We start from the raw sequence: 24,209 nt of genomic DNA, 5'->3' as shown, positions 1-24,209 counted from the left end.
TGAACGTAGCTTGCCCTGATGTTTATCAAGAGTTAAACTAATTGGAACGCAGTTGCCTAATTAAATTACTTCAATGATGTTTAAACACACTTGCAGCAATGATGTGATGTCAGATAAGATTAAGAAAGTTCAACACTTAATTAAAATGTAAATACTTTGAGCTATATGGAAAAAATCAGGCGATACAAAAAATCCCAGCAATATGGCAGATTCACTGTATTTCAGAAAACATGGGGTTTTTCCAAGTCATTGTAGGCATAACAATTGGAACATGATTTTTCAAAATTAAAATTTTGTCAAAAAAGGTTTTTTTAAGGATTTCACAGAGAAATATATTACTGTTATATGGGTGTCTTCCACTACCTGCCTCCAACATACCTTTGCTACAGTTAAGAAACAGAATTTGCCACCTGGTTTCTCACTCAATCCTTGCCAAGACGAGCATTGCCAGAAGAATCTTCTGCTGCTGGTGCCTCCTGTATTTTGCTACGTACCTCTATTGTGATGACAAATATCTACTGAGGGGTTATTCTCCAAAGCACTACTCAAAATACCACTGAAGAGACTGTTCAGTAACCCACATTGAACCAATAGGCTATGTGCTCATTGTGCTAATTACTACTAATTGAGTGGTAGCAATTACGTTACAATAAAACGAGGCAAAATGCAACATTTAGTATTAGTCATATCACATCAGATGCCATGTTTTTCGCTGTGACTTCTAAATCACTTTGTACATCACTGCCATTTTACAATTAATGAACCTCACACAAAATGCCGGAAAAAAAGGGTAGAGGTGCATTGCAGCATATATAAATCATTAATTTATTTTCATAAGATAATTAATGATTGATTTTAAATTGAGTTAATCAAAGCATCAGCAATAAGTAAATAACCCAGTGAATTAAATGCCAGTTCTTAATTATTTTATGAACTGTTGTTGCTTCTTCTATAATATTTCTGAAGGAGAAAGATTTCTCAGGGGCTTATGAGAACATTTTCTTTGGTTTGATCTGCTTGGGTTTGTATTCCATGAGCTCTGGACTAAACGAACCTCTCTAACATCAGCAGGTTTCTCTACCGAAACTAGAAGAATCTAAAAATCTCCAGTGCCTCCAACCCTCATCCTGTCTAGGTTCTCTTACTGTGTCTGAAAAAGATGAATTACTCCACTCGGCCTGTTTGGAGTAGTGGTTTGAAAAAATAAAAAAGTGGAAATATTTCACATAACCCTACTAAAAAATCAGCAAAACAGCTTTCAAATGTTCTCAGCAACTGAAGCCTTAAGGTGAATATGGTTTGCATGCAAACCGGCCATTACTTAAGAGAAAAAAAAAACTGTCTTACAGAAGCAGGATAAGGATATGTGTTGTGATACTGTTGAACTTGTCACAGAGAAACAACGAGGGCAAAGAACAAAACTTCCAACTCCCCAAACTGCAGTTTGTACCTTGATCCAACAGATACCACCTCCACCAGAGGACTGTGTCAAATGGCCCTTACAGGGAACTGCTAAGACAGAGATTTTAAAATGAAGGAGGAACAACGTACAGAATTAAAAGGGCATATTACAAAAAGGACGAGTAGGCAGCTGTTGAATTTATTTTTCTTTGGTGAACAGCATTGCTACCACCCAGACCTGCAGGGTGCCAATAGGTATTAAATATTCCCACTATGACGGCAGTAGGTCTGTATTATTGGTTTTCATTCAGCTTCTAAATCAATTTGTGGGTGGGAAGGATAATGCACGTTTTAACATATTTTGAAATTATCTGTAATTACATAGATACTTCTTTGCTATCTTTTTACATCTCTCCTTTTGACTTGTTGTACAAGGTTTCCTTCTTCTCAGTGTGGAGGTTTGTCAAGCATCATTGCTGTACTTCCCGGACAGTGAAAGCACGCTAGCTTTCATCTCTGTGAAGAGTCTGGAACAAAATACTAGTTTCAGCTCCTCAATATGCACAGGACAGAGATTATGCTTTTGTAACAGCATTTAAAAAGCTGTGCATTGTTATCTGTGAGATTCCTGTGCCTTAGGATTGCTTTTTTATTCCAGATAATAATTATAATGAGGTTCCATGCAGCCTTTTCTTTCATCTAAGGATTTCAAGGGACAAATCATGGACTAATGAAGTCTTGTGATATTCCTGTGCTACTCTGCCAAATTTTTATGTATGGATTGCAGAATACAGATAGAATAAGCCAGTGTTGTGAGTCAGAACCCAAAAAAGAACATATCAGCACAGTGAGACCAACTCCTTCCCACACTCCTGCTATTGATTGGAAATTAAGGCTCTGATCTGGCCTGGTGAAGTCATGGAATTCACTGCAGTGGAATTGGGTTCAGGGATTACACATTTTAAAACCTGATTACAGTCCAAAAAATTATGCATTTTCTTATCCAACAGACCTACCCTCAAGTAAGGCAAACTGTGATCATAAGATGTTAATTTTACATATGCTTCTGAATATAATCTTGCCCTACAGCGAGGAGACATACAGCAAGCAGCTACTAAGTGCTTACCCCATCCAATTCCGTAATAATATAAGTGCTTGCTCTCTTCAGACCCAAATACTTTGATCACCATGCTGTAAAGATGAAATCCTTCCACCAGCATCCATGCAAAAGCACTCAGGAAGAAAAAATGAAGAAGAATGGCCAAGATCTTGCAAGGCACCTAGATTAAGAACCAAAATTAACACATTACTTTGTGATGCAGTCTCACTGGTTTTCCAATTTTTTCTTCATTTCTGTATACATTTACATGCTAAGTTCTAAATCATTGGAGTAAAACAGTATACCTAGATAATTTCATTTTTCTACACTTCAGATACGTTCAGAGTAACAAATTCTCTTACCTTTTAATAAAAAAATTAAAAAAAAAACATCGCCAAATGTGATGTGGAAATCCTAACCGATTCTTTATAGTAGTAGGAGCAATACTCCTGCTAAAGTCTACAAAAGATTTAAGAATTCAAAACCAAAGAGCTGAGCCTGTAGTAAATACAGGTGAGTCCTGGAGGGATTGTTCTGTACCCTGCTCCCTGTGCTGTAGAAAACCCAGCGAAGTCCATGCCTCATTTTCTACGAAAAACTGATGGAAAGTCAGTGGACCAGTTAAGCTTGAGCGAATAATGGAAACTTTAAAACAAGGTGCTAGTTGGAACCTGCTCTTTAGTTACACTTCGCCACGTGGCTTTCCTGCTTTGCTGTTCTTCATATCAAAAGTAGGATAACACAGACGTTAACTCATGTTGTATTCCAGTATCTGTCCTAGTTAGAAATTCTGTAAAAGGTTCATATGCTCCTCCATCGGCGATACCAATATAGACATTTCAATGTATTATAGCAAGCTGTCACTGGCCCTTGAGTCCTAACTGCTCTGTGGTGGGCACCTAGTTTGCCCTCCTGTTGGAATTCTCTGTTTCCCGTAGTCTGAGGTACCAGCCACACATGAGGTCCTACTTGACAAGAATGCTTCTAGTGATTAAGGCAAAGAACTGCATGTCTTCTCTGCAGGGTGTCTGCAGACAATTTGAATGCTCCTTGATAGTCCTTTATTCACGATGTGCTATCAAGATTCTGGAAAGCTAATACAAAAGTTTAAGCAACAGAAAAATACCATCTAGAAAGTGAGCCCACCTGGTGTAAACTCGACTATCTGTTTCAGTTTAAACTCTAACATGTTTTGAAGTGAAATAAATGCTACCCCAAAAGAGAGGAATGTCATGGCTAAGGATATGCGGCAAGAAGTAAAAACACCCTCTTGAGTCCAGTTTACATCCCCTTCAGTGCTTATGGCCCGCTGTAGGCCACAGGAAATGCAGTCTGAGCTCAAGACCCTGCTTTTCCGTAAGTCACTCCTTAAAAAGCTCATTATGTTTCCCTCCTAATCTCCCACCAGCCTACCTTACAAAACAGGAAATCCCAAGCCTTTCTTTTTCCCCATTCCTCATGTATTCTCACAGCGCATTCTCCTTTCCCCACTAATTGCTTTTCCAGGATGTCTCACCAGAGGTGATTTCGCTCGTCATACGGTAATTGAACAGATGTGAGTGCCAGTGATCTTACCACAAGATAGCCTTGTTGGGTTTGCTTTCCGCCAAGGCACATGTGAAACACGCTCTTGGAACGGGGCCCAGCTCCATCTCCGTTTTGTAGCATACTGATGCGGTCACCCAGCGCTGCAGTTGTAACAGCCCTACACAACGCTTCAAGGTTTTCTCTCCTCACCCGGACAAGTCGCATTAAGGTACCCAGGCAGGTGGGGTCTGTGTGCTGAGGAAGCATTACCAGTAGGAACCAGTTTGCTCCCATAGTGGTCTTCAGATGTTAGTCACTACTTCCCTTTGTTGCACCAGCTTGGCTGCCCTGTGCTGGCGTTTCACTCTTTTCGTTGATGGTTTAGGATTTAGTGCACTAACGGTAACTAAACTGTTGGGACTTGATAGTACACTGAAAATTGAAGCTTTCCTGCACCTTCTCCCTTGTAGCCAGCTGGTTCTGTGCTAGTGCAAAGCCATTCTAATGCAAAAACACTGTGACTACGCATATTAAAAAGCCATAACTTTGGTTTTAATTCATGTAAGTGGTATCTGTAAGTGGTTTTGTATTTTGCAACGTCCAGTGACATATAACTAAATCAGATTTGCTTATTGACAAAAACTGTACAAACCTTTCCAGTCAATTTTATCATAAGACTATGAAATCCATTTTAATGCCTTTTGCTTTCTACCAGATTAGTCCGTGGAAATAAAAATGCAACATAAGCTGACTTAGAAGCTAGTTCTGTTGAATGGATACTTTCCAATTTTTGAGTAGCCAAACAATGTGAATCACAAAACAGCAGACAAATAGAAGACAGTGAAGTGGCAGGAGGCTGCTGTGTATATAATTTTGTATAGTATTGAGTTGCAGATTTTTACATAAAATCCATAGCAAAGTTGATACTCATTCGGTATTTGTGACTTAGTGACTACTTTGAAGATACTCTTAAATGGCAGAATGTTCTTCTTGGAAAAGGCATTGAAAAGCTGAGACTTTACCTATTAAAAACAAGCAGGTGCCCTTGCACACTACGTTTGGTAGAACACCAGTAAAAAGAGAGATCTCCTTTCTGAGACTCTTAGAGCTGACTAGCTGTGAGACTGTGGAAGTAGAAAATCCAGTCCAGCCAAGAACAAGCCTATCGTGTTATAGCTGTGGGGAAAGAAAAGCAGACCGCCAGAAAGGCCTCTCAGAAAATAAGTCAGTTGCTCATTCAGGATGGTCTTAAAACACATGGGTAAATTTACATGTATTTTCTAAATTCAGCTTACAATAGTGTTTTCAATTTAAGTGGCAATCTTATTGCAGTATACAGAACCCTCTCAAAATATCCTTTCCTGCAATCTAAGCACTGCTTTGCTTCACCGTTCTTGAAATTCCACAGATACTTGTAAACAGAAGCAGTTCATTTCATCTCATCTCTCTATTTGGAGTGTTTTAAGGAATGCCATGCAGGAGAACTGGGTGAGAAACAGCTCAATACACTGATGCAGAGCTGCAAATAGTAGACACATTAAATTTTCCAGTTGTGCTGGGAAAACACAGTGCTGCCTAACACACTATACTTCAATTCTAATTTTCCTGTGACTGAATAATACTTCACTTTCTCGCACAAACATGCTCAAGTCTTTGGAAGGCTTTAGTAGCCTAAAGATTTTTAATTATTTTTAAAAGCACACTACTGTGTATTCTGTAAAAAAAAAAAAATAGTGCTCTCTAGACTATAGCAGAGAATAAGTAACTAAGCAAACCTCTCTGAAGAAACAATCCATCTCTTGGTGAAGTCTAAGGGAAGTCATTAGCTTGGCATGTGGATAGCAAAGATATCTCAGAGACTTGGCAGCACACGAAAAAATGCTGTGTGCAAAGATATTTCCTTTCTCTAGAAGAAAGATATTCTGGTTTCAGGAATAATTGCCCTCCTGGCATTTAGGACCACTGTTTTCGCACTACTGATGTTAGGTATTCAAGGACCAACTTTAAAAAAAAAAAATGTTCTTGGATGTAGTAGAAAGATCAAAGTCCTATTCATAGAAACAGGGTTTTGTGGTTAAAAATTACTCCTAGTCTACAGAAGAAAAACTGCTGTAGCACAAAGTGTAAATGATTAAATAAAGCATCTGAAATTACCAGGGGAATAGTGTATGCTGTATCTGGAATAAAACCCTAAATATCCCTAGAGATGGAGATGGGAAGAGGATGGACAGTCTAAAGGCATCATGCAAGAGAGTGCTGCCAGCTCAGGGCCTGTTAGACGATGCCATTCCCTATTGCACTGCATGTCCTCAAGCAAACGGGTACCGCTTGTCCTTTCAAGCAAGGGCACTTATAAACTGTTTAGCACTAGATACACTCACCTTTGGCAGAAGCAGGTTAACAAAGTTACACCTCCTAGTGTAAATACTGCCTCCCTCTTTTTGTAAACTACCATTTAGCAGTCCAGTTAAAGCAGCAATTAAAGGTTTCAAAGCTGACGCCAAAGCTAGTGAGGACAGACCACGCAGAAGGGAAGGGCACGAGACTAATAAAAGGATGAATCACAGCCCCCCGGATCCCAAGAGGTTACAACAACAAAAAGTGCGGTGGACACTATGTACATCATGCTTCTCAACTTTTAGATCTTTACAGTATTGTGCTGTTATGGAGGAGACGGGGCTGAAATAGCTGTGGATTCTGAGAAGTGTTCCACATCTCAAAGCCTGCGACATGAAAAGCTCTTGTTTTCTCTGTGCTGCTGTTGCAATTCAACTAAAGTAAGTTTTGAGTAGGTTTAAGGGAAATGAAAATATGCACCTATTAACCTGCAACTTAAGTCTACATGTGAGTTTCACAAGCTTAGCTACACCGGCTTAACTAAATAAGCAAGACGTCTGTGTGTGGACAAGGCACATGAAAATGTAGGTGGACACTGGGAGAGGTCTCTGGAGAGCGTGAGCTCTACCTACATCCAACAAAAACAGGAAATGAAACTCGTATTTCACAGTGTTTTAAAAGACTGGAGGTGATGCTGGCCTTGATAAGGTGAAAAGAGGCTTTTACAGCTATCTGAAGTGACTCAGATTGCCTGAAAATCCAGAACGGATGTAAAAAGGAAAAACTGTGAGAATAAGACACCCCGTTACACTGAGAAAACTTTTTATTGCCCTCAAGCCTATATCCTTTCCGCAGAGTTTTAGCACTACACTTACTCAGAGAGGAGTATTTTAATGCCTGGTTTCCATTGTCTTCAGTGTCAAGTTATATCTTTCGCTGCTCTCCGCTGTCTCCATTACATTTTCCTGCTAAATCATCCCCTACCGCTTTCTCCCTTGCACATTATCTTACTCATTCAGGACCTACCTGAAGGTTAAACATCAAAAGAGTGTGAACTGAGTTGTACAAAGTGCTTTTAGATCCTCGGGTAATAATGACCTACATAAAACCAGACATTATTGTTATTTATAAACTTAACAGGTGTTCGAGGGATCCCGTCTGAGCTGAACATAAATTTAACTTGTTGTTGTACTGGCAAAATAAGGAGCACGCAAACCCCGTATTTATTTGAACTGAGAAAAAAAAAGAACAAATGATGAATAAAAACTGCTCACTTCTTGTCAAAATATGGAGCAATAGCTGGTCACCAAAGTAGCCAAGTGCTGACGATTACAAAACCAGAGCACACTGGAAGTTTATTTTTAAATCAGGTTTTGTTTCTGCTTTTTACAGGTGGGACTTTTCATCAAAAAAACTTGTGTTACTTTAAATAGTGTTTTTTAAAACACAACAGTGGAAAAAAATTTGTTTTACTGGTTATAATACTGTTAAATTGGAATATTCATCTTAATCTCAAGAAGCTGGTTTAGATGCCAGTTTTAATGGTTTAGATCCTGGTCCTCTGCATAAGGAATTCCCACCTGTAGGAGCAGATCCATAAAATCGATCTGTAATTTCAAGTTCTGATCTATGTGATCAAGGAGAAAAAAGCCTACACATGCATAGAGCTTAAGTGCTGTGTAAGCACCATCAGGGTGTTTGTCATTTGGTCGAGCCTTGGATGCCCAGAGAAGTGTATACATGTTTCATGATTCTGAGGATCTCGGACTAAACTCTTACATGGTGATACAATAAATCTGCTGTTCAGAAAAACTTTTTCCACCAAACAGAAGTTTATGAGCAAAAAACCAAAGACCTTCTGTTTTGCTCTTGGAGGATGCAGAAAAAACGGCCACAGCTCCATCAGGAAGCTGATTACCTTCCAACGAGAATAAGATGACTTTTTAATCTCATAGCAGAGAATAGACAATTTAAAAGAAACACCACTTCCCCACCCAAAAGCCTAACGGAAATACAAACACCTCACCTAAATAGAAAGCTCCTACGATTTTGTCCCTTACAGAATTCCTACGGTTTTCAGCAGGGAGAACGGACGACAGGAAGCACACAGCACGGCAGGCAGAAGTCAGCCATGCCTTTGGAACACCCAGCAGAAACGTGCTCCATCACTGGTGAGTTTTCCACCTGATGGGTGCATATCTCATCCAGTTTTGCAAACTCCCACACATGGCCGGATACTACGATTACACTATTTGGATGCACACAAGGCTTTATCCAGTGTTGCAGGATGTCATTTTTGGCTGACACATGTTAAAAATAGATCTCACATGCAAAACACTTTCTTGCATGTGACACGTGGCGTTCATTCCATGGAGGTGCCTCACAAAAACCGCAATCACTCTTTTTAGCACCTACCGTTCCGGGGCTGAACTGAAAGCTGGTGAGAAGCAGGATCTGAGCCACCAAGACAGCAAAGGACAGATTGGCGTGGATGTGATAGCGCTGGTTGCGGATGGTGCTGACAGACCTGGCAGAAGATAAAAAAGACACATGAACAAAACGGTGTTTCAGAAGCACGTTTGTATTTACGTTTTATCAGCAAGCATCGTGACTGGCTTTCGGTCCTTCTTTTGGTGGGGTTATCACGATGTCTTTTGAGCACTCCTTCCACCAGGATGGAGTGGTACCTAACTGGCTTCTTTGATCTTCTGCTGCCATCCTGAAGGCAGCAGAAAGACTAATTTGCACATTAACTGGCTCTGCTGACGACTTGTGAAGGAATATCAACAGGGGGCTGATCCCGAGCGGTGCTGCGCTGTCCAGGAAGCAGAGCTGCTCCTCACAGAAGGCGTACTGCGCCTTACACCATCTAGCCCACACACTGCCACGGAGTTTCCGGTTTTATTTTGTTGGTAATGCTTGTGTTAGAAATAAGGGAAGGTGAAAAGACATTGGTTACAGTTTTGACTTTACTACTATCAGCTTTGAGCACAACTACAGCTGCCTGTATGGATGGGCAGTGCCTGTCTCAACAGAGACCTTGATTACAGCATCTCTCTCCTGGCTTTGCAGAAACCAGCTGGAAGTACAATAAGAACATGCTTTTCTGGGAGTCTTCTGACCTTGCATTTCTCTTCTCATCCAGAAATAGGAAGCAGAAAATAAACAAAAATATTTATCTGAACATTTCAAGCCTTTCACGTAATTTTATTCTTCTCTTTAAAAACAGAGCAGTACCAGTGAGAACAGGTTTTCTGTTTCAATCCATGCTGCCTGCCAGCCCCTGCCACCAGCTTCGATCATTTCAGGAGACCATTTGGCTACGTGGATGGCAGCGCTTCCTCCACACAACGGTACATACTCCTGGCTTTCTGTTGTATCGTGCTGGATAGTGATGACTTTTACAACCGCTGGTGACGCATCATGCGTGTCCCCTGCAGCAGGGTGACACAGAGTGGACAATGCAGGTGATGGCTTGTTGTCAACTGTGCTCTTCCTGCGCTGTTGTAGCCAGTGCTCCATTAGAAAGGAGAGAAGAGGGAGATGACAAGAAATATCGACGTCCTGAGAGTGATTCAAAGAGACAGTTTGCGCTGCCTAGCACCAATGGCTTTCTAATAAGGAACTTCACGTAGCTGCAGACTGGAACATCGCCATCCAGAAGGCAATCAGGACTGCCCTCCCGGGAAGCAGCAGTCAGTGCCAGTACGCAGACTAGCAAAGAACTTGCCAGATTCCTCTCCACTTACCTCATGGTCATCTAACACTACATTGCAAAATTTCACTTCAGCTGTTTAACGAGGCCCTGCTCTCTAGTGAAAACCTAATCAAATTATTTTTAATTGGTAGTTTGAATAATCCTGTGTGTAGGTGCGGTGCCCAACCCTGTGACAGTCAGCTGGGTTCAAGCTCTCTTTCCAAGTCTTCCATCTGCCTCCAGCTTCTTGAGTGTTCAGCCCCGCCAAAGCAATACTATCTCTTTTTGCTACTTTTTGCTTTCTAAACTCTGTAACATTCAGTTTTTCACTCAGACAAAAATGGAGCAGATCATTCCCCTTAGCCTAAACATGCCAACAGCTCAGTGCCAGATAGGCAGATGTTGGGCTTATTTGGAGTGGAGTTTGCGACGCGTTACACACTTAATCCAAGTATGACCAACGCAGATCTTGAGACTTGGACATAATACGGGGTTTGGAACAAACAAACATTGCAATCCGTTTACTGGGTTTCAGCAAGTCCTTTTTCCTAGAAACTGTCCTCTTAACAGGATGTCCAAAAGACATGCTTAGGCACAGAAATCAAAATTGAACTCTTGAGTGGAAAGAACATAGATCAGGGTGTGAAAGGAGACAAGAATCCCATTCCTCACTTGCTCCCAATCTGCTGCACAACCCCAGACAAGTTACTCCACCCCTTGACAGTTTTTCTATTTTTTATTTAGACAGAAACCTCCATGAAAGCTTTTTCAGAAATGCTTGTATCAAGTCTAGCTGGGCCTCAAACTCAGTTGTCACTAATGGACTATAAACAGGCATGAAGATCCTAAGCGTCCCGTGGTAGAAATCTTCCCAGTGCAGAGAGCCCTTGAAGGGGCTGCCCTGCTACAGGAGGGAGGCTGGAGAGATCCAGAGGATTTAAACCTAAGCCACGGAGTGAATTTCACACTGCATATAGTGCCCTCCATCCTACTAATGCAACGCATTAGAAAAACAGCCTAACAGAGAACAGCAAGACACTTGAAAATAAATGTGAGTTATATGATGTAATTGCATACAAGCTGTATGAAAGAAAAGTGAGGCAGCTGATGTTGCCCGAGCCTTCCTTTCTGGGCACACCTTTACAAACACACTGCCTCACAGACCAGACAGCTGAAAAGCAGAACGAGGAACTGATTGTACGCTCAAAGCAATCCAAAGTTGTACGTAGGAGGGGGAAGAGGGGGATGATCCTGCAGTCCTTGTTTATATTGTACCTGCTTTGAGCTCCAGACCAAGCCCTCCTACAGCCTCCTTGCAAGATTCCTGAACTACAGAGAAACATGGAGAGTTTAAAAAAAAAAAGCACCAACAATCCATCACAGGATGGAAACAGCTTGCTATATAAAGACCACCCCATCTCAGGAAATGAAAGTAATTTAGAAATAACCAACCAACTGTTACAAATTCATGCGCAAAATCTAATTAAGGGAGGTGGTAGAATTAATAGCCTTTGTTTTACCCTGAGCACCTGAAGGGATCCTAACCAACAGCCCGAAAGGCACCACCTGCCTTTCTGCATGAGAGTTGCTCAGCAGATATTAAGTTAAAATTACTCACGACAAAATAGCAAATGTGACCAGTGTGATCGTCAAGCAGAAGATGGACAGAGCGCAGCCAATGTAAGTGATGGAGGAGAGGGCCACCTGGTGTTCTCTGGTTAGCTGTACACAAAGAAAAAACCAAAACAAACACTATTAATTGATTTATTACACTACGGAACCACAGGTCAGCCCCCCTGCACGCAACATTTCCTTCTCCACCTGCCCGTATATAAGCGGATGGTCACAACCATTTGCTGCTGTTTCTAACACGGGAAATGAAGGGCCAAATCCATACTCAGTCGCACGGCCAGGGCATCCACGTGCCCTTGGCATTTGGGCTCCCTCTTTTATTTCATACGTCAGTATTTCCTCAGAATAAGCTCGTTTCTCTGCTGCTGAGACATCACCAAGCCTGAGATGAGAGCAGTTTATTGGGCTGCACAAACAATGTCAGCAATGGGACCTTTCGGCTCGCGGGGCACTTTGCTAATGCTCTCACGCTGCAATAATTTACATCATTGTGCAAATACCAGAAGTGCTTCACAGCAGTGAGAACTGACAAACCGAGACGACCCATAAATCACGGGCCATTTATAGCCCACTTGTTTTGTTCGATGTATCATGTTTTCAGAGCCTGTTGAAGGAGCTGGACGGACATCTACAGACTGGAAAACCACGGAGAAGACGCAGCAGGAGCAGCCAGTGCAAGCCTCTTGTCTCGGCCTCTGGGTTTTTATCTACAGGCACTTTTTGTAGAAGTAATTCAGTTTTCAGGAACAATTAATCTGTAACTCCATAGTGCCCACCACCAGGATCTCTGTCAAAACCTGGATACATTCAGTGGGGGAGGAACAGCCTATTTTGACCAATCCTCCTGAATTAATCAGAAAGTGTGCCTTCATTTTCCATGCAAGTTCTCACAGAAGAATGACAAAAAAGCCACACCCAGCGAAGGGAGCCAGGCAGTGTTAATATACAATAAGTAGAACAGAGCTAAGCAGGAAGTTTTCTCATCTCAGAAGAATTTTCAAACATTTTTCCTGACTTGAATTTGGATAGAGTTGATATTTTCATAAATTGAACATTTAAAAAGAAATAATACGGTCAATCAAAAAAGTTTTCATTTCGATGCTTGAAATATGATGGTTTTGTTTCAACTATTAGCTATAAATTAAATTCCCAGCAGAAAATCCATTCAAAATATTTATTTATTCTGAAAAATACTGAAAGGAACAATATATTTTCCAGGTTTTTTTTTTTTACAGTAACTCTAATAAAAAATAATCCTTTCTCACAGTTTGGGAATTTCTATGATTTTCCACACACACAATAAAAATTCCCTCCTAAACAAAATATCAACCCAACCAGTTCTACAGATAAACTTCCCTCTGAAATTTCTTTTAAAGGAGAGAAATAACATGTCACATGGTTCTGAGAAAAAAAAATAGACAAAAATGATGTGTTGTGTATGTACATTTTTCTTGTAATTATCTGCCAGCAGTATCAGCTCACATGTAGTACGTTTTACAGAAGGATAGATTGTGGCTCGCTCAGCAATCGCAGGACGATTAAGCGACGCAGCAGCAGCCCTGACAGACAACTGTTGCTATGGTGTTACAGTTCCTAGGAAATATGATGCAGCTCTGTCGCATTTTTTCTCTTTCAGCCAAAGTCACATTTCTTTTCTCTGACTTGGATAGTATCAATCACAGAAACAAAAGGGCTCTGTGTGCTGGACCAGCTTAAAAGGCCCATATAATTTCTACGGAAGAGCTCCTATCCCCCCTCTTCTCCAGAGAGGCCAGGCACAGCCATTCTCCACAGATAAGTCCTGAAATAGCAATAACTTGTGTGGTAAATTGGGCAGTTTAGAAGTGATTTCCTCATCAGGGATATTCATGTCCAAAACGCATGGACCTTATTTCCTGATTGCTCCTATACACCCCCCTTTGTCTTGCTACAGGCGGCTTGAGGTTCTACAGGGGGAGGAGGGGAGCAGAGGAAGCTTTTCCAGCTTCAAGTCACTCTGCAATCAGCATTTCTCAGCAGTTCAAGCCTTTCTTTCACTCCTTTCACTCGCAACACCTGCAGCCAGTAAATGTTCCCTACGAAGGTCAAAGCTGCAGAGCACTCGTTTAGATTTACAGCGGTCGCAGGGTTCGCAGGGGCAGAAGCGGGGAAGGTCTGCAAAGGAAGGTACCCTCTTGCTCTCACACACAGAAGAGACAGGGGGTCCATCTAGTGGAAACGGGCAAAAATAAAAGCCTTTGGGTTTTTTCCATAATGATCCAAGAGGTTGTATTGATTGTACAAACATCTTTTTCTAACTAATTTCTATCATAATTAACATGCCTTTAAGAAAGTCTTTCTCTGGGTTTTAGCTCACTCTGCCTTCAGAAACCCCTGCAGAGCAAGGCACGGCGTGAATCAAGTTCTCCCCAGTGGAGCCTGTATGACTCAGAAATGAAAAAGGGGAAAAATGTCTCTTATCAACAAAATGTAGAAGATTCATTCAAACCTAAAATAACCTACATAGATCCTTGCATCAATGAGCTGGAAGTTGCTTTTTCTCTGGTAAATGCAACCAAAATCTGACGATGCTTTAAGAATGACGCTCTTAAATCAATACCCCCATTGGTCTGGTAACAACTATTTCACAAGCAATATCACTGTAGTTCACACCCTCATGTTGCCTGGTGTGAGGGACAGAAAGCCTCTAGGTTTGAACCATTTTTTCTTGGTCAGGAAAAGGTGGAGCCTGCAATAGGTACAACAGCTGCTCCTACTTTAGGGCTGGAGGGTGCAAGAGCACAGCAGCTCCAGCCAGTGAAACCAGCTCCTTTCTGTGGGTGACACAAACTACAGGGGGAAGGATACAGCATGAAAAGAAGGCCTGGGGTGATTCCTGGGGTGCGGAGCCTCATTTCTAGATACAGGGATATGGTGCAGGAGAGAAGAGAACCTGCATTGAGAGTATCAGGTCTCTACTAACTTCTCACAACCCAGCTGTTACAGCACCGCTGGGTGTGGTGTGCCCATGTTCACATCGTAAGGGATAGCAAGCATGCAGTCTTAGAGAAATACCTGCACTGGTTAAGGCGTTGTGCAACATCAATTAAGCAACAATTTCCTATAAATTCCAATGGTCTGATACAAGCTGATTTCATCTTACCTCAGCTTGCCTTTTTGAAAACTTTCAGACTTCGAGCATGATGTGGAATACGAGACAGTAATTTGGGATGATCATGTAGTCAGCACAAAAATGTTAATCAGGCTGTAATGCTATTACTAAGGAAAATAGCATTAAAAAGTACCAAATAAAACATTGAGCAATCTGTGAAGTAGTCCCCTGAGCCTGATTCTCACACTTGTCCCAATCTACATTTAATTATTCCTCTCGTCTAAAAGATTTTGTGTCTTTGAGTTTATAGGCTCATTCTCTGCAGCAAGCTGAAAAGCTAAGAAAAAGCCGTTAATAATCACGGACACTAAAAGTCAGATATTTCTCAGCTTCAGCTTTGACAAACAGTCAAATCAAAAATTCATACTCCATATAAACCTCCCACCCTTTTAGTTTAGGCTGTAACACCCGTTACCTTGCAAGGGTCACTGATAGCATGGACAAAGATCTAATGGTTTCGGTAGTTACACCCATCTGCAATATTATAGTCCATTGTCTAATCCTTGTTCTCCCTCATAAAAGAAGTTAGGACATTGCTCAACAATTTTATTTTGGAAACTCACAGGCAACTGGATGGCCTGAGAAATGATCCCAGAAAGGCACCAGCTCAGACTCCAAATATATTTTTTTTCCTTTATGATGTTGTTAATAACAGAAAAATGAGTGACATGTAGCTTCTCTGTTAAAAAATATCTGTATAGGAAGATGAAAATATATTATTATAATGGGATGGTGCTTTTCATCTCTCGAGTATCTGGAGAAGGTCCATTGAGGCTGAAAGTAGCCTATACATGAAAAACTGTTTGATCTGTATTTAGAACAAGAAAACCTACTTATTTTTGTAATGAGCAACTGCATTTACAGCACAGCACAAGAACCCGTCAAAACGCTAGATTGGCTACAGGAACACAAAATAGCAACCGGTCAGATCAGAGCATCTCTCTGGGCAAGGCGAGGCTCTGTCTGCTCACTGTCCCCTTCCAGGTGTCCCCTTCTTTTGTTCATCTCTCAGGCAGTTGACTGTTTTCTCCTTTGCAAAAGGAGTATTTTTAGCTTTCTGCAGAGGAAGGGACATTTGGGGGAAGTAGCAATCAAAGATTTTCTTCTTTACGTACTGCAAAATCTCTCTCTCTGCCTGCCTTTAGAGGCAACATATCAGACAAAGGGCTGAGTTCAAATACATAAAACAAGGTTTGTCAGAGCTGATCCTGAAAGGGTTTGTCCATATACTAAATTACAACTTCACAATTTAGCCACCAAAAGCAGTAATTTAATTGTCTAAAATACTTTTGAAATCTCCTTTCTGAAAAGCAATTCATCTCCTTCCAAAAAAGACAAGTTCTTGAACCCAAAAATGTTCTGCAGCCTTAAAAAATGAGCCCTTCAATCTAAGGAGTAATCATACCGATCAGTTCTATTTTAGTGTTACTTACTGGTAGAACACAGAATACGATGGTTTTGCACGTGCTTATGTAGCGTATACATTTTATGCAACCTAAGCCATTTGTTTACTAGTGGAAATGTAAGACAGGACAACTGTATTTTGCCCTAAGTCCGAACATAAGAGCAAATTATATTTTAGTGATCTTTTTGGTGAGCTTTCCATCTCAAAGCAGCATTCCTACCATGAAGTTGTTTACAACGCCGTGTGGTTTTTACCCCCTTTATCGAACCTACTGAGATCAGCCGGGAGATGATCAGCCGCTGGGCTGAGCTGAAATCCACCCGCAAACTTTTCTGCAAAGGCTCCACACAATCCTGTGAGACATTGCTTGGGGGGAGGGAAGGAGGGAGAAGTAGGGGTGAAAAATTAAGGCTCAACCAACCCTATTGAAGCTGCACCTTTAAAATGCAATCTGAATCCAATTAAGAAAAGGATGAATAATTGACTTTGGCAGCCTGAGTGTTTCAGAGACATTAAAACGCTGGCCTTGGCTGATGAAGCTAATGGTTTTAATTCCCTCCAGAAAGGCTGCTGAAATTCAATTTCAGTCCAGCGAGGCCTTTATTTATTTATTAAATAATAATAACAATACAAATCTCTGTTTTCCTTCAGCTTGCCAAACACTTTGTTAGGTACATAACATCACGGCTTTTTTCAAAATCACATCTGTGTTTAGTTCAGGAGCCTCAGTCTGCTCGCTGAGACGACGAGAACGGTTCTGGCGGGGCCATACCTAATGGCACTGCACAATCAGTACTTGCAAATAAAAAAAAAGTCTAACTTGATTCAGAAACATCTTTTTTTTCAAGCCATGATGTATCAGATACTGCAAGTTTAGAGAAAAAAGGCCTCTGAGAGTCACGCTTTGCAGCACAATCATCTTTATCAGCCATTTCCAGCAGCCTGTTTTTGAATTCCCACTCTGTTAACTCCACAGCTCCCAGTGATAAGCAGTAGAGTGCTACGAAGGGGAATTTTAGAGATTAAAAGCACATTTTCCTATGGCCAGCCCAGCCTGCTGGCTGCTTATTTAAAACTTTCCACTGTGACATGAAAAATGTGGAATTCTTCAAATATCCCTACCAAGGTATTAATTAGTATTTTTAAAAGCCCACGTCGTCTTTTAAATTACTTCTGGGCAAGATGTCATCAAACAGTAGGTAACCTGCTCGTTACAAACAGAACACAGCAAGTTTTCAGGTCAAATGAAGCCTGAAGGAAGCATGGCAGGGAGGAAGGACTCAAGTTGTGAAGCGCTACCAAATTATAATGAAGTTTGAGGCTCAGAAAAGCAGGTGTTTGCAAGTTTTCCCTCTTAACCCTGTTTGTGCAACACAAAGCAGTGGGTTTTTTCTGACTTCATCTCAGGCCTGAAGCTTGCGGTGATTCTCAAGAGATGCTAAATGCTGTATTTACAGCAGATTGTTCTCTGTGGAACTGAGGGAGCTCCTTTTGCCCACACACCTAAGACTTGTACATCTGTTCTCTACTTTCTGTTCCAGCAAGAGCAGACTCATCCTAGTCCCCAATTAACAGCCAAAACGAAGTCCAGCAGGGAGGGCTACAAGGAAAATAAACCCCAAGTGGCTCCAGCAGGCTCTTGCAGGCAGAGAAAAGACGGTTTCTTGCCAGATTCTGAGATTTTTCAGAGCAGTTGAGGATAATTAAACACCCAGCTCCCAGTAAAATTCAACGGAAATCAGTACATCTACCTCCCTTATCGCAGGCTTGGGCTTTGATTCAGAAAGGTCCAGTCGGATTCAGGAGCACAGCTAGCTGTGGCTTGCGCTGCAGCCAAGACTCTCCAGGTACCCAGCCCTGAATTTTCCCTGCATCATACTTTGGGGAGAAAGGGCATAAAAAGGCCAATACGGGAGACAGACTGAACTGAAGAGTACGGGATGACTAAATTTAAAGAGATTCCACAGAGAACAGTGGTGGGTAAAGGTGTGGGATAGTAACATTTTTATACGGCGTGGGGAAATCCCTTAGTCAGCAAGAAGACCTAGCTGCCAAATGGCTCTGTGCTTTCATTTTCACCAGAGGAAGGAAGGCTATGCCATTTGGTTAAGTATCCTGACTAAAATAGAGTCCTGTTTCACGTTCCTCAAACAAAAGAGTTCTTTTGACCATTATAGCTCTCCTAAATATTTGTGCATTTCCAAAATAAAAAGTCATGTTTTGTTCTCCTCTGCTGAGTGAAATGCGGTAACTGCCAAGCAATTCCGCAAGGAATTGGAAGGGTTTAGGATCCTACAGCATTAGTCCAACTTTTCCATGTAATTCTGCGGGATTAATGGTTTTTACTCCCATCAACAGAGCTGTGCTGGCATGGGAATGGAATAACAAAAAAAAGAACAACGGCTCCAAGTTAGAAATCAAGACTAATGCTCCGTTTTCAGGAAAGATGAGCATGAGCATAGTAAAGACAAAAGAAATACTGGGAACACATGGGCGAGCTGTGTTTCTCCTTGGGGACTATATTCGCTGCAATAAGATGAAGGGGGAAGTGGAGAGAGTGAGAAAGAGCAAAGTTTACAAAGCAATGCTAGAATAAACACGTGGGCTGATTTATCTTTGTTCATCTGATGGGTAAGGCCTGTCTAATCTGTCTGTAGAGACCTCTTCTGTTAAATAAACTGTCAATGGTAATAAACAAGGAGCAAAAAAATTGCAATGCCTATCCAATTTTTAAATACGCAACACAAAAGAAAAATTACTGGACTAAGGCATTATTCTTTTTGTGTTCCCAGCAATGAAAAGCATGCTGAGAAAAGTAATTATATTAAAATTACAAACCAGCAGAAATCGGAGAAGGCCACATTATTTCCATTTCATGGTCCTAGGAGGGCATATAATCTGAGCCTTGGCTGGCTGAAAATTTTCAGAATAAAGTTTGTCCTTTCTGACTGAGATTTTAATGCCCGCTGAGTGCACTGTTTGATAAATAACTGCAACATTAGATTTAGGAAAACAATGCTCCAGATTTATAAATTACACACCTATCCCCTCATTTTTAAAGCATTTCACAATATTAGAACGTTTTCAAAACCGCCTTTATAAACATGAATAAATGCACTTTGCTCTCAGTCAGCCATACATTCTCAAAACTTGCTGTCAAACTCAGCTACAACAGTGAAAAATAAAAACACGCATATTGCCCCAAAGAAGAAATTTGGGATGTCGTTCCTTTTGTAAATAGAACCTCACAGCCAAATCCTTTTCAAAATCCTGGGCTCCCTAAAGATGTTATGGGTTGTCTCTATTGTTCCAACTGCAAGATCAGATGGTTTCAAATATTTTCCCGTTTATAAACACTTTCCTGCTTTCAAGACCCCATTGGAGAGCAGCTTGAACTACATTGATCGATCCTCCCTTCTGAATTATGGAACAAGAGCTACAAACAGGATGAAAAATTAAGTCATTTCTAGCTTTAGAAATGCAGAAAATGTGTTTAAAAACCAGAACGATTTTTACCACAGATTGTACAACGTTATTGCTTTGCTGGAAACAGCCATCCCCATGTGAACTTCACAGTACTCATCTTTATACCCTCACAGTTAGAAAGGATGGAAAGAGGAAAACACAGGGGAAAAAAAAACCCCACCACTTTAAGAGAATGCTCTAGGAGCCATCAATATTACAGTTGTGTCACGCATTGGTCACTTGTTTTGCTGTGGGAGACAATGATTTCCCCTTTAAAAGGATTTTTGAACTCTGAATCCCCAGGTGTCCACCATCCTTTCGCTGAAATGACATTTATGTGGCAGATGGTACAAATAGCCTGGCATGCTTTGTGGCTGTTGGACCACTACAGAAATAAAAGCTGCCAGATGGCTGGCACGTTTCCTGGCAGGAGCACAGGGCCCCACTGACTGAAGAGAGGAAGTAAAGCTGCCCAAAATAAAAAAAAAAATAGCATCTGAATTTTCTTTGGAGTTCTTATGAAATGCAGCTTACTCCCTGTTGGGTTTGCTTCCTGCTGTCTAGGAAGCACCTTGTGACATCCCTCTGCCTGATTGCACTCAACTCTCCTTCCAATTTCAGCTGTCCCTCCCACCCCAGGAACAGGACCTCTCCACCAGCCGTTTCCCCTCCAGTGGGAGGAACTGCTGGGTGCTGGGTGCAGGGAGTGGCGTGGCACAGCACGTTGAGATCTCCCCAGGCTCTGGGCCAGCAGAGGATGTCTACTTGAGGGAACATCTCGTCTCCCATGCTTGGCTGTTCCTATCCCGGTTCAAGCCTGCAGGACCGCAGAGGACTGTCATATTACAGTACTACAAGAAAACCACCACAGGGAGCATATCACCCTGGGTGCCCTCTACTTGGACTTTCTCCAGAAGAAGCAAACATAAACCAGTGTAAACATGTCAGACTAAGTGGATTATTTATTTTTCCTACCACAGCTATATTAATGCACCAGTGTCTCCTAACTATAACATTGCAGGGTGCTGGCAGCAGGGGTTTGGTCTGACTGCACCAGATGAAGCAGAACTGGAACCCTGTGCTGTGGATCAAGGAAGGAGAAGGATGGGCACAAATGCCCAAGAGAGCAGCTTTAGCAATTATTTGCTACAAGAGACTTTTTTACTCTGCCTCAGTTTCCCCCGTAAGAAAAAGAAGCTTGATCAGAGCAATGAGTTTCCTGGAGGAGGGGTACACACATTAGTTCATATCTGCACGACTACTCTGAACATCCCATTGACAAATTTAGATGGGGGGATGCAATTGTAAAATTCTCAATGACTTGATCACAGTTGTGACGAGACTTCTCCACCAAGTTCCCAAATTCTGATCCTGTACCATGTACTGACCTTAATTACATCCATCCACCTTCATAAAGGCAGTCGAGCGCTGAACACGTCCCTTCAGGGACATTCTGCTCATCTTTGGTCACATTTCACCCTCAACTAACTTGTTTATTCCTTTATATCAGTTGATGATCATTAATCTCCAAAACTTCAAGTAAATGCCATAATTTCTGAAGTTAAAACCAACATGACAAATGACTCTCAGCCAGCCATCATGAGCGTGGGCCAGCCGTGACACAGACATAACAGCAGAGTGATGAAGACACAAATAACTCCGGCAATCCACGTGGGCCGCTTCATCAGCAGGCTAACAGGTCAGTGCCAGGCTGACATCTGAGCACCACATAGTTGTAGGTTTTTCCAAGATGGTTATTTCATTCCTGAAATAAACTTGTTACAACGGTGGATGCCCCGCATCACTGAAAGCAGCTCAGCTGCGCACACGGAGCTCGAGCTGGTCAGCAGCGCTGTTCGTACCCTTCTGCCACAATCACTGCGAGTTTAGTGCATTCAATCTCTTGCTGAAACTAAATACAAAATCTGGAGTAGTGTTCAGCTACACTTGTAATCTGAGCTTGGTTTTACCTAGTTCACAGCATTCAAAGGCCTTTTTCTTCACACACTGCTGTATAGTGCACAGGTACCAGAGTGGAGGTTAATTTTGTCACATTTAAGTTAAAATTCCAGAATTTAAAATTTTCCTTTGTGACCTTTATCTTGCAATTTCTTTCTCTGAAATATTAGAATAAAAACGCTTTTTTCCTCTCAGCAGGTTTCAGGCTCTGGAGATTATTTCCAGCTAGCGTACAGTAGAATAGTGCCTGAATTAGTCTAACCTGTTTTGAGAAAACGTTGAGAAGAAAAATCAAGAACTTGCAGCTTGTTCCTAAGACCTTTTTGGCATTTCTATGCTTCCTGGAAATTAGACGCACCTGACAGGCTGCTCCATATCTAACAATTTGTCAGCATTCCTCATCTCGCAATACTTCAAGTATTCAAGAGAAAGCACCGTCAGATGCAAGATATCCTACAACTTTGTTCCTATGAAGGTCTCACCGCAACAAAATGAGATCCGTGTGAGACACGGTAATTCATCCCCAAGCAAGGTGCATAAACTATTAACGTAGTTCTGTACCTTATAAAAATTTTGCAATGATAAAGAGTCTTGAGAATTCATGGATTTCCACATCAGCTGTGGTCACGCTGGGCATGTTCTCCCAGGTGTGAAGCTGCTGCATGCATACTGGGCTCTGTTATTACTTTAAATTGTTTTCTGTACATCTGCCTGCCTTTCTGCAAGGGATAAAACTATCCCTGCCTGGTTGAACTGTTCTGTTGACGAGCACGTTAGGTTAAAGGTTGTTATGGAACCCTTGGAGGAGATGCCTGCCTGTTTGTGCTACCCTGCACCACCCGTATGGTGGTGAGAAAGGGAAATGATACTTTCCATAGGAGAAAGGAAAGTAGAATTCCCATGAAGCATGAAGTCACCCTTTTGTATGCAAAAACAGCTTTTGCTGAAAACCTCTGCAGTTTTCAGGCAATCCAATTTCAATAATTTATTAACATTTTTCAAGAAGAGCAGAGCCCTTTTTGTAAGAAGCAGAATCTAGAAGAAAAATAAACATTCTGTCCAAAATAGTGTTCATGTGGAAAAGTTTCATATAGTTCTGTTTGTATGGCCACAGATATACAATACCTATATAAATAGAACTGTTCCAATGGGGGCAGTTGCCTACTCACACCCTCTCCTTTTCTTCTCTTGTATTATCCATTAACCCCATTTACGAAAAGAAAAACAAGCGCTCCAGATTGACTATAACATCATTGCAACAATTTCATAGGGCATTGACAACCTAGTATTCCAACGGGTGATTTACATGGGCCCTTTGAAGATTGGCTCATGAATTTCAGAACATGGTGATTAGTCACATATATGTGTTTAAAATCCACAGCATTTTAACGTTTACTTAAGAGGGTTCCAGGGACGCCTGGGAGAAGTTTCCGAGTGCCTAGTTGATTCAGCAGGCTCTGCTGCTGAGACATGTGAAGGAAATACTTAGCGAATGTTTTAGGAATTTGTAACTCAGCATTGTCTGTTTGTACAGCTCAAAAGCAAGGCAGCTGGTCTTTGCTCAAATCTTAACTTCATGCCAGTCACACAATGAAGATCCCAAGTTTTTTTCAGTTATGCTGAAGCCACTTGTCTATCTTCCTGCAGGAACCTCTGTGCTGCCCTCGGGAGCATGTGCAGCCCATCCTGCAGCAGTAGCTGACTCGGCAAAGCTACTGTCTAAAAGAAGAGCAAACCCATCATTCAAACCAATTAACAGGACTCGGAGACACGGCCGTGTAGTCACTGCATCCACGCCAGCAGCGCTGACAAAACCCCTCTGGTTGTGCCAAAGAGGATACCACGCTTGTTAGCAGCACACGGTGATAAATGTGACAGTAGACTTCTGTCCTACTGAAGCTCTTCTTCAGTCTGTTAATTTATATTATTAGGATGGTGTCTATAAAAGCTGAGAATGTGCCAGAGAGTATAAATTTGAGAGATTATTAATATCCATTTCTTTAAATGTATGATTCGTAAATTATTTCTATTACACATTCGTTATTTATTACTCAAGGGTTGTCTGAGCAGGGCTTCATCACTACTTCCACTGGATCCTCCCTGACAGTAGTGCACCCAAATAAAGCAGTAAAACTCTATTTTTCATGCCCATGGCAGTGCTGACTGTTTGTCTGCTCAGATCTAGGACAGGGTTGACCTTGCCTGGTGCTGAGTTTTGTACGGTGAGTCCTTCAGTAGGCGTAAGCCAGCACTTCACCTGAAGGACCAGACACTCCGCTGCATCTCTCAGAAATCTCAAGGCTTTGTAAGGTAACATGAAGAAAAGAACATGTGTAGTGAGGAGGGCAATGTGCTCGCTATGAAGCTTCCTCCAAAACCAGCAATGAGTATAAATACAACCACAAAGTCCTGGGCAAGTGTCATAGTCCAGCTGAGAAGAGGCTTGCTTGATAACTCTTTGGACAAAGGAACTGAGCATAGAGAAAACTGTACATAAGGGGTTCACTCTCAACTCTAAAGCATCATCTTCATTCTC

At 41.6% G+C, this 24,209-nt stretch overlaps 1 protein-coding gene across 1 annotated transcript in view; it reads right to left on the bottom strand.

The window, feature by feature from the left end:
* The window catches only part of GPR133 (G protein-coupled receptor 133), a 111,976-nt gene that overhangs the window by 13,069 nt on the left and 74,698 nt on the right, over positions 1–24,209 (bottom strand). Inside the window, exons 16-18 of the mRNA XM_010137394.1 lie at positions 11,680–11,783; positions 8,780–8,891; positions 2,528–2,681 (exon numbers count right to left, since the gene is read on the bottom strand). Of these exons, the coding sequence (XP_010135696.1) occupies positions 2,528–2,681; positions 8,780–8,891; positions 11,680–11,783 (370 nt within the window). The remainder of the gene's footprint in view (positions 1–2,527; positions 2,682–8,779; positions 8,892–11,679; positions 11,784–24,209) is intronic.

Source organism: Buceros rhinoceros, unplaced genomic scaffold (genome assembly GCF_000710305.1).
Source record: "Buceros rhinoceros silvestris isolate BGI_N320 unplaced genomic scaffold, ASM71030v1 scaffold8880, whole genome shotgun sequence".
NCBI classification, from domain to species: domain Eukaryota; kingdom Metazoa; phylum Chordata; class Aves; order Bucerotiformes; family Bucerotidae; genus Buceros; species Buceros rhinoceros.
The sequence above is the reverse complement of the archived record's forward strand: the minus strand, read 5'-3'. Positions and strand labels throughout refer to the sequence as shown.